Source organism: Babylonia areolata, chromosome 29, assembly GCF_041734735.1.
Source record: "Babylonia areolata isolate BAREFJ2019XMU chromosome 29, ASM4173473v1, whole genome shotgun sequence".
NCBI lineage: Eukaryota > Metazoa > Mollusca > Gastropoda > Neogastropoda > Buccinidae > Babylonia > Babylonia areolata.
In genome coordinates this window covers 8,401,016-8,411,015 of record NC_134904.1, presented here as the reverse complement: position 1 = coordinate 8,411,015, position 10,000 = coordinate 8,401,016, and the positions used below count along the sequence as shown (strand labels likewise).

Sequence of the window (10,000 nt, the reverse complement as noted above, 5' to 3'; positions counted from 1 at the left end):
GCATGTTTGTACATAGGCATATGTTATGAGCGTGTGCGCGCGCAAATAAATATGTATTCCCGTATATTTTTACTTTTCTAACACGAACATATACGTACGTATTTTAATGATAATGATGGTAATAACAGGACGTCTATCAGCGCTTTCCTCATTGCACAAAGCGTTTTCCAATCCACACACATACACATACAAAATACACTCAGTCCTCAACTCACAATCATGCACAGCAAACATGTATATGCGCATATAAGCTCGTACGTACAATACATACATACTTGCATCCATACATCCATCCATCCGGATATACATACGTACATTCAACACTCACACAATACAGCATTACAAATATACCTATTTTTATTTGTCATTAAAGGGAAAGAAAAAAAGCATATCAATCAGTGTTTAAAATGACGTGAAAAGGAGGTGATGACGTCAGCTGATGACGCCTCTGTGACTCTCCCAGAAGGCGCGGCATGAAGGGCAGGCGGGGCTCACACAAGGGGGTAAGAAGCCATTGTGGAAATGCCGCACATGTTGCCCTGGTTCCTGGCCAGCATCATGTATCCGTTCATTCCCCAGTCAGGGCCCCAGCTGTTGAAACAGGAAGTCACGTTGTCATGAGGTCTCTCTCTCTCTCTCTCTCTCTCTCTCTCTCTCACACACACGCACGCACACACACATTTCCTTGACATTTATGTAGTTTTTGTTGTTGTTTTTTAGCCGTTCGTGCCCCCAGCCAGGGCCCCCAACTACAAACAGGCCACAACAGCATACCCAAAGTGGGCCTCAAATCCTGACCAGTGGTGAACACTGGGTCACAAACCCCAAGCCTGTCCTTTTCTTCCACGACGTTATCCTGACACACAGACTGGTGTTTCTCTGACTGTGTGTGCCTCTGGACCTTACTCCTGGAACGATCTCCCCTCTTTGCTTCGTCACGTCTCTGCAGCTCTTCAAGTCTCACCTTAAAACCCACCTCTTCCTAAAACTGATAGAACCCCCCCGCGCCCCACGTGCCCCGCCCTCCTCCCTTGCCACTCCCCCTCCCCCCTCCCCTCCCCTGCCACTCCCCCATATCCCTCCCCCCTTCCCCTGCCACTCCCCCATACCCCTCCCTCCCCCTTCCCCTGCCACTCCTCCATACCCCTCCCCTTTCCTCTGCCACTCCCCCATACCCCTCCTCCCTCCCCATTCCCCTGCCACTCCCCCATATCCCTCCCCCCTTCCCCTGCCACTCCCCTATACCCCTCCTCCCTCCCCCTCCCCCTGCCACTCCCCCATACCCCTCCTCCCGCCCCATTTCCCTGCCACTCCCTCATACCTCCCCCCTCCCCATTCCCCTGCCACTCCCCCATATCCCTCCCCCCTCCCCCTGCCACTCCCCCATATCCCTCCTCCCTCCCCCTGCCACTCCCCCATATACCTCCTCCCTCCCCCTCCCCCTGCCACTCCCCCATATCCCTCCCCCCTCCCCCTACCACTCCCCCATACCCCTCCTCCCTCCCCCTACCACTCCCCCATATCCCTCCTCCCTCCCCATTCCCCTGCCACTCACCCATACCCCCTCCCTCCCCCCTTCCCCTGCCACTCCCCCATACCCCTCCTCCCTCCCCATTCCCCTGCCACTCACCCATACCCCTCCCCCCTTCCCCTACCACTCCCCCATACCCCTCCTCCCTCCCCCTGCCACTCCCCCATACCCCTCCCCCTTCCCCTGCCACTCCCCCATACCCCTCCTCCCTCCCCATTCCCCTGCCACTCCCCCATACCTCCTCCCTCCCCCCTTCCCCTGCCACTCCCCCTCACCCCTCACCCTCCCCTGCCACTCCCCCATACCCTTCCCCCCCTCCCCTGCCACTCCCCCTACCCCTCCCCCCTTCCTCTGCCACTCCCCCATTCCCCCTCCTCCCTCTACCCCCCAACCCCCAACTGCCACTCCCCCCCCTCACCCCTCCTCCCGTCTCTTCCTGTTTACAGTTTCGGCCCCAACTTTCTACAGACAAATTTTATAAGTTTCCTTTTTACATCTCTTTGAATTTAGAGCTATGCATACGTGTGAATGGCTGGTGTGTATTCAGCGCTGTGTGAATACTTTATTTATTTATTTATTTATTTATAAATTTACTCTTTTTTATCATTAATTTATTTGTTTATTTATCTATTTCTTTGTTTGCTTATCTATTTTTTCTATTTATTATTTATTTATTGTTCTCGTCATCCTCCTCATAAGTATAATGGGGCATGACAGTGATGACGATGCTGACCTGTTTTTCAGCAGCCAGTAGTCCTGACCCTGGTACGTGCCGTACCCCACCACCAGCACTGCCTGATTCACCCCATCACTGCTGCACGAGGCCTCCTGGTACACACCTGGGGCATACAACAACACACCTGCTTTACACACCTCGAGTAGACAACAACACACCTTGGGTACACAACACACCTGCTTTACACACCTGGGGTACACAACAACACACCTGCTTTACACACCTCGAGTAGACAACAACACACCTTGGGTACACAACACACCTGCTTTACACACCTGGGGTACACAACAACACACCTGCTTTACACACCTGGGATATATAACACACCTGCTTTACACACCTGGGGTACACAACAACACACTTGGGGTATACAACAACACAACTGCTTTATACACCTGGGTTTACACAACAACACACCTGCTTTATACATCTGGGGTACACAACACATCTGTTTTACACACCTGGTGCACACAACAACACACCTGCTTTACACATCTGGTGCACACAACAACACACCTGCTTTACACACCTGGGGTACACAACAACACACCTGGGGTATACAACAACACACCTGTTTTACACACCTGGGATGCACAACAACACACCTGTTTTACACACCTGGGGCATACAACAACAACACCTGCTTTACACGCCTGTTTCATACAACAACACACCTGCTTTACACACCTGGGGCACACCACAACACACCTGCTTTACACACCTGGGGCACACAACAACACACCTGTTTTACACACCTGGGGCATACAACAACACACCTGCTTTACACACCTGTTTCATACAACAACACACCTGCTTTACACACCTGTTTCACACAACAACACACCTGCTTTACACACCTGGGGTACACAACAACACACCTGCTTTACACACCTGGGGTACACAACAACACACCTGTTTTACACACCTGGGGTACACAACAACACACCTGCTTTACACACCTGGGGTACACAACAACACACCTGCTTTACACACCTGGGGTACACAACAACACACCTGACTCACACAACAACACACCTGACTCACACAACAACACACATGGCTCAAACAACAACACACATGGCTCAAACAACAACACACCTGACTCACACAACAACACACCTGACTCATACAACAACACACATGGCTCAAACAACAACACACATGACTCACACAACAACACACCTGACTCACAGAACAACACACCTGACTCACACACACACTTCCTCTTTCAGTTTCAGGCAGCTGTCAAAGCATGCAGATTGACCCATAAACGCCCCCCCCCCCTCCACCCCTCCAACTCGCCCACTCCCCCCACCCCACCCCCCAGATTCCCCCTTTACACACACAAAACACAACACACACACACACACACACACACACAACACACACACCACACACACGTGTTGTCCTCTGACCTCCACTGTAGTGGCGGAAGGAGAGGGGGCTGGCATCCACAGCCGCAGCAACGGGCCCCACCATGGCGATGGCCTGCTGAAGGGTCGTCTCACTGGGGGGCAGGCGGACAAATCCGCGGATGGGGGCCTCGGGGGCTGCATGGGGGGTCAGCTGGCGGCACTCCTTGTGCTGGGGATCACACAAAGCGGTGAGGAGGAGGACATGAGTGAGGCAAGGAAAGCAAGGAAGATGCTTGATTTGATGTGTTTTGATGCGAAAGGGGGGGATCTACGAAAGGGGAGTTGGGGGGGTCGGGGGGGGAGGAGGGCGGGGGAAGGTATGGGGGGGGGGATCTACGAAAGGGGAGGGGAGGAAGGCGGGGGAAGGTGGGGGGATCTACGAAAGGGGAGGGGTAGGTGGGGGGGGATCTACGAAAGCGGAGGGGAGGGGAGGGCGGGGGAAGGTGTGGGGGGGAATCTACGAAAGGGGAGGGGAGGGGAAGATGGGGGGATCTACGAAAGCGGAGAGGAGGGCGGGTAAGGTGGGGGGGGGATCTACGAAAGCGGAGGGGAGGGCGGGTAAGGTGGGGGGGGGATCTACGAAAGCGGAGGGGAGGGCGGGTAAGGTGGGGGGGATCTACGAAAGCGGAGGGGAGGGCGGGGGAAGGTGGGGGGGGGGAACTACGAAAGCGGAGGGGAGGGGAAGGCGGGAGAAGGTGGGGGGGATCTACGAAAGGGGAGGGGAGGGAAAGGTGGGGGGGGGGATCTACGAAAGGGGAGGGGAGGGGAAGGTGGGGGGGATCTACGAAAGGGGAGGGGAGGGGAAGGTGGGGGGGAATCTACGAAAGGGGAGGGGAGGGGAGGGCGGGGGGGGATCTACGAAAGGGGAGGGGAGGGGAAGGTGGGGGGGAATCTACGAAAGGGGAGGGGAGGGGAGGGCGGGGGGGGATCTACGAAAGGGGAGGGGAGGGGAAGGTGGGGGGGAATCTACGAAAGGGGAGGGGAGGGGAGGGCGGGGGAAGGTAGGGGGATCTACGAAAGGGGAGGGGAGGGGAAGGGGGGGAATCTACGAAAGGGGAGGTGAGGGGAGGGCGGGGGAAGGTAGGGGGATCTACGAAATCTACGAAAGGGGAGGGGAGGGGAGGGCGGGGGAAGGTGGGGGGATCTACGAAAGGGGAGGGGAGGGGAGGGCGGGGGAAGGTGGGGGGATCTACGAGAGGGGAGGGGAGCGCTCCCACGCTTTCTCACAATGTTTGATGAAGTGTTGGATTGCGAGAATATGTCGGCAAACAGGGAATGTGCAGCGTTCAGCTTTCACCACTGTATTCTTGTGAAGGAGAACAACAAGAACAACAACAACAGCTAGAAGAAGAACAGCAAGAAGAACAAGAACAGCAAGAAGAACAAGAACAGCAAGAAGAACAAGGACAAGAACAACAACAAGACGGAGAAGAAGAAGAAGACGAAGAAGAACTCACCACGGCGGCAGTGTAGGGGTAGTCCTCCTCAGAGAACAGTCCCCCACGATTCAGCAAGGTGTAAGAGAACGCGGCGTCCATTGTGCCTCCGTGGCAACCGTTTGTACCGTACATCTGTCACACACACACACACACACACACACCAAATGCCAGTGTTATTTTTCTTGTCTGATCTTGCTGATGTGTTCACTTGGGAAAGATCTCCACCACCACCTCCACCCCACCGCCCTCCCCCTTCACACGCCCTCCCAGCAGATCATTAATTTATCTTTTTCTGCTCAACACCCACATCATGTCAAACAAAAGTCATCATCGAAAAAGTTGTCATATCATATATATATATATATATATATATATATATATATATGTGTGTGTGTGTGTGTGTGTGTGTGTGTTTAAAAGATATCCACAAGTTACCCTTTTGTTTCTTATTTGAATGTTTTGACACAAATGACAACCAGTTAACACTTTAAGCTTCAAGATGGTATCAGAACGTGCGGACAGACCCATATACGCTACACCATAATCTGCTGTAGAAAGACTAAAGGGAGAAAACATGGAGCAGATGCCTGGCCCTGGCAATTGAAACCCGACACCCTGATCTGACCTTGAGATCCTGTCCGTGACTTGTGAGGGAAAAAAGAAAAGAAAAGAAAGAAAGAAAACCGTAGAAGTATGTGTCATCCAAACTGGCATTGGGTTTATGTCAAACATTATCATAAAAGTGAAACAAAACAATTTAGACGAAATAAGCAAATGAGTAAATACATCGACCAGTGAACAATGAACGCCAACAGATGATAATGTCAACACTGGTTATGACGTCAACATGACACATGACAATGATATCTGTGATGACGCTAAAATGACAATGATAACAATGTCGATTACGCCAACATGACAATGAAGACAATGGTGGTGATGCCAAAAGACGACAGTGACGACAACGGTTATGACGCCATCAGACGACAATGACATCAATCGTGATGACACCATCAGGCCACAGTGACGACATTATTTCTGACGCTACCAGGTGATAATGACGACATTGATGATGACGCAACAGACGAAACGACGTCAAAGACGATGACGCTAACATCTGACAATGACGTCAACGGTGATGACGCCAACAGAAGACAATGACGTCACTGGCGATGACGCCAACAGATGACAATGACGACATGACGATAACCCACTGACCTGAGAACAGTCCAACAACTGCTGCACAGACAAGGACACCAGTTTTCCTGTCTTGTTGAAGTGCTGACCTTCAATGGACCCTGCCTGAAAAAGAAAAAGAAATCACATCACACCGTTCTGGTTGGTTGGTTGGTTGGTTAATTACTTAAGCCAGATACTAATATGGAAACAAGAAACAGTGTTGATAAAATTTATAAACAGAGACATAACAGTAACACAAGGAAATTTGCTTTCAGTTATAGGGTTACTAACGACTGGAACAAACTAACCACTAACATCAAGTATGCTTCCAATACCAACAACTTCAAGAACCTTATCGATAATCACAAAATTTTAAAAGGCATCTGGTTTGACTTTGATGGTCCAAGATAATTGTAACTGGGTCTACTTAGACTGAGACAAGACCGATAACGACATAGCACAAAGAAGGCCGTGAGGCCTTGTGCTAATCATAAATGAGACGGGGCGTAAAAAGCCGTGAGGCTACGATGATCAACATCAGCCCCTAACCTGAACCTGAACCTGAACCTGAGTTGGCTGGTTCAGTGGTTTGTTGGTTGCACTTGGTCGGCTGGTTGATTAGTTGGTTAGTTTTCGATCTATTCATTGTTTCTAACCTGCAAAACAGTATCTACAATTTTCTGTTTTTCATTAAACAGTGTATCTATTTATTTATTTATTCATGTATCTGTTTGTTTGTTTCTTTGTCTCTTTGTTCGCTTGTTCATCTGTTTATTTATTCATCTATTTATCTAGAATATTCATTCATCCATTGATTCATTCGGTTTTTCTTTTGAGCATTTATCCAAAACACACACACACACACACACACAGTCATTCGGATGAGACGATAAACCGAGGTCCCGTGTGCAGCACGCACTTAGCGCACGTAAAAGAACCCACGGCAACAAAAGGGTTGTTCCTGGCAAAATTCTGAAGAAAAATCCACTTCGATAGGAAAAACAAATTAAACTACCTGCTAGAAATATTTTTTTTTTATGGCGCTGTAGTACAGCGACGCGCTCTCCCTGGGGAGAGCAGCTCGAATTTCACACAGAGAAATCTGCTGTGACAAAAAGAAATACAAATACAAATACACACGTACAGCACTGAAGGCCCACGAGGAATCACAGTCGCCCTGTGTTTTCACCGGGCTAACAAAACCCTCCGACCTCCAATCCACAGTGGAGGGCAGCTGGAAGCCTGGCACCGGTTGGAAGGTGTTCTGTGTCATGTGCACCAGGTTGGAGGGCTGGGAAAGGTTGGTGCGCCCGCTGAAGTCCTCCCCAGTCTGAAACACCCCACCGGAAGGATTTTAGACATGGAACTATTTCAGAACTTCTGAATGTAAACAAGTACCTGATAAAATATTCCTCGTCCATTCACGCAGTTTTATCTGTCGAAAGCTGTATATTTAAGTACAGGACAAAAAGGGAATGAACAATGGGACGTGATGTCTTTTGGAGCACTCGCACCTATCCACACACATGCACGTGCTGACCGCATGCACACACGCACGCGCGCATACACAACACACACACACGCACACACACTCTCTCTCTCTCTCTCCCTCTCCTTCACACACACACACACACACACACACTCACCAGGTTGGATAGACTTGACAGGCTCTGACTGAAGGACACAGAGTCACACACACACACACACACACACACACACACACTCACCAGGTCGGACAGACTGGACAGGCTCTGATCGAAGGACACAGTGTCTCACACACACACACACACACACACACACACACACTGACCAGGTCGGACAGACTGGACAGGCTCTGATAGAAGGTCACAGAGTCAGGATATCTGGCGTTGTGCTGTAGGATGGTCTGCAGATTCCCAAGGAATACAGAACGCCGCTCGGCCTCCTCCTGACGTGTGGCGTACACCTTGCCTGCCCACAAAAAAAAAAAAAAAACAAAAAAAACATCATCACACGTTCAGTCTTCATCAACAACCACTGAATCTAAAAATAGGTGTAGAGCACATGCCTTCTTTGAACCCCTTTGCTAACTGAAACCAGCGGAAGTGTTCAATCAGCCATTTTGCTACTCGTGTCAGTATAGCTCGAAGCGGTAACTTCATGTGATTTATGTAGCCGAGTGCTCAGCTGGCTTCACGGCAAGCTTTCACTTGCTCGAGGCGTTAGTTTAGCTGACATTCCTGTGTGTGCCTCCGCAGCAAGTTTGTGCTACGTGTCACTGCACTGTTTTCCGGCTGTGAAAACTTTGGTAAATAAACCATTGGCAGATATCAATCAAGACATAACATTTCCCATGTCGTTGGGGCAAGCATAACACGATTTCATCGAAGATACACGGTTACAGTTCAGAAACTACCAACAGTTAGCAGACGACTTCTCAACGGACTGACGGCCGGTTGGCTTCAGCTTTCCTGGCCAATGAGTTATCCATCTATTTTCAGAACAGTGATCAACAACAATCACTATCTTCAGGGTAAACTGACGAGAACTAACTGCAGGGTCTCCTCTGGTGTGCGACCTAGCATCAATTGTTCCCTGTGGACTGCCAGCGCTGGGACTGAGACAGACGAACCTGGGTGTAAGGCCGTGTATTGGAGGACTCGGAATGAGCGGCGTGGGAGTAACTGCCACTGAAACGGCGCAGATGATGGGCCAGCAAAAAATACAAAAGCCCCCCAAAAAGCCAGCTAAGCCGTAAAAGAAACAGACAAAACCACCACCACCACAACAACAATAGAGTCAAGACCTTCAAGATTACAAGATTGCTTGTGATAACTACCTAATCCAGCTAAGAAAACATGAAAAATCAAAACGAAATACTCCCCCCCCCTCCCCCAAGAAAACATTGAAATTAGATCATGGGGAAAAGGAAATACTCTGTGATGTGTCTGTGACCTTTGACCTCTATTTTTGTTGTTTTTTCTGTACAAAAATATGTATTTTGTGTCCTAAAGAAATTTCTATACCATGCTTCACGAAAATTGGATGAAATACACAAGGTCTGTCATGCTCATACATATGTTGTGACCTTGAACTTTGACCTATAACCTTGTCTCTTTCCACAGGTTATGTTCTCACCATGATCAATCGCTGTTAAATAAATGATGAAGGTTGTGGACAAGACCTTATCTCTCTTGCACACAAACATTTACTGTCAGTATCGTATGGCATGTTGTGACCTTTGCCTTTTACCTCTGATTGTGAATTTAATTAATCATGCTTTACCCATGATAAGTAGCAACGCCAAGTATGATTAAAGGTAAGCGTGGGGTATGGGGTATATGATTTTTTTTTTTTTAACTAAAAACTGAACTTGACCTTTGACCTCTCCCCTACATACCATAATAATTATCATCCCAAACAAGATGACTTGAAAGATCTTATTCATACCCGCCATCCTACCAAGTTTGATTCCTACGCCAGCTGTAGTGATCTAAAAAAAAAAAAAAAAAAAAAAAAAGCAACGTCCAAGTTTGCCACACACACACACACACACACACACACAGACACTCACACACGCAAGTTCCAAAACTAAGAGAGGTTGGGCACTCCCAAGTTTCATGTGAAGAACTTACTGCATCAACAGTTCCTTCCCTTTATTTTTTTGCCCCAGTGTCTTCTTGCTTTCTTTCGTTCTTGTGTCGACACAATGTACAGTAAA

The 10,000-nt window shown here is 49.3% G+C and overlaps 1 protein-coding gene across 1 annotated transcript in view; it reads right to left on the bottom strand.

Moving 5' to 3' along the window:
• Positions 1-491: 491 nt before the first annotated feature.
• Positions 492-10,000, bottom strand: part of LOC143275053 (procathepsin L-like) — a 21,797-nt gene continuing 12,288 nt past the window's right edge. Inside the window, exons 3-9 of the mRNA XM_076579116.1 lie at positions 8,111-8,250; positions 7,445-7,630; positions 6,340-6,423; positions 5,140-5,253; positions 3,683-3,851; positions 2,265-2,370; positions 492-591 (exon numbers count right to left, since the gene is read on the bottom strand). Of these exons, the coding sequence (XP_076435231.1) occupies positions 492-591; positions 2,265-2,370; positions 3,683-3,851; positions 5,140-5,253; positions 6,340-6,423; positions 7,445-7,630; positions 8,111-8,250 (899 nt within the window). The remainder of the gene's footprint in view (positions 592-2,264; positions 2,371-3,682; positions 3,852-5,139; positions 5,254-6,339; positions 6,424-7,444; positions 7,631-8,110; positions 8,251-10,000) is intronic.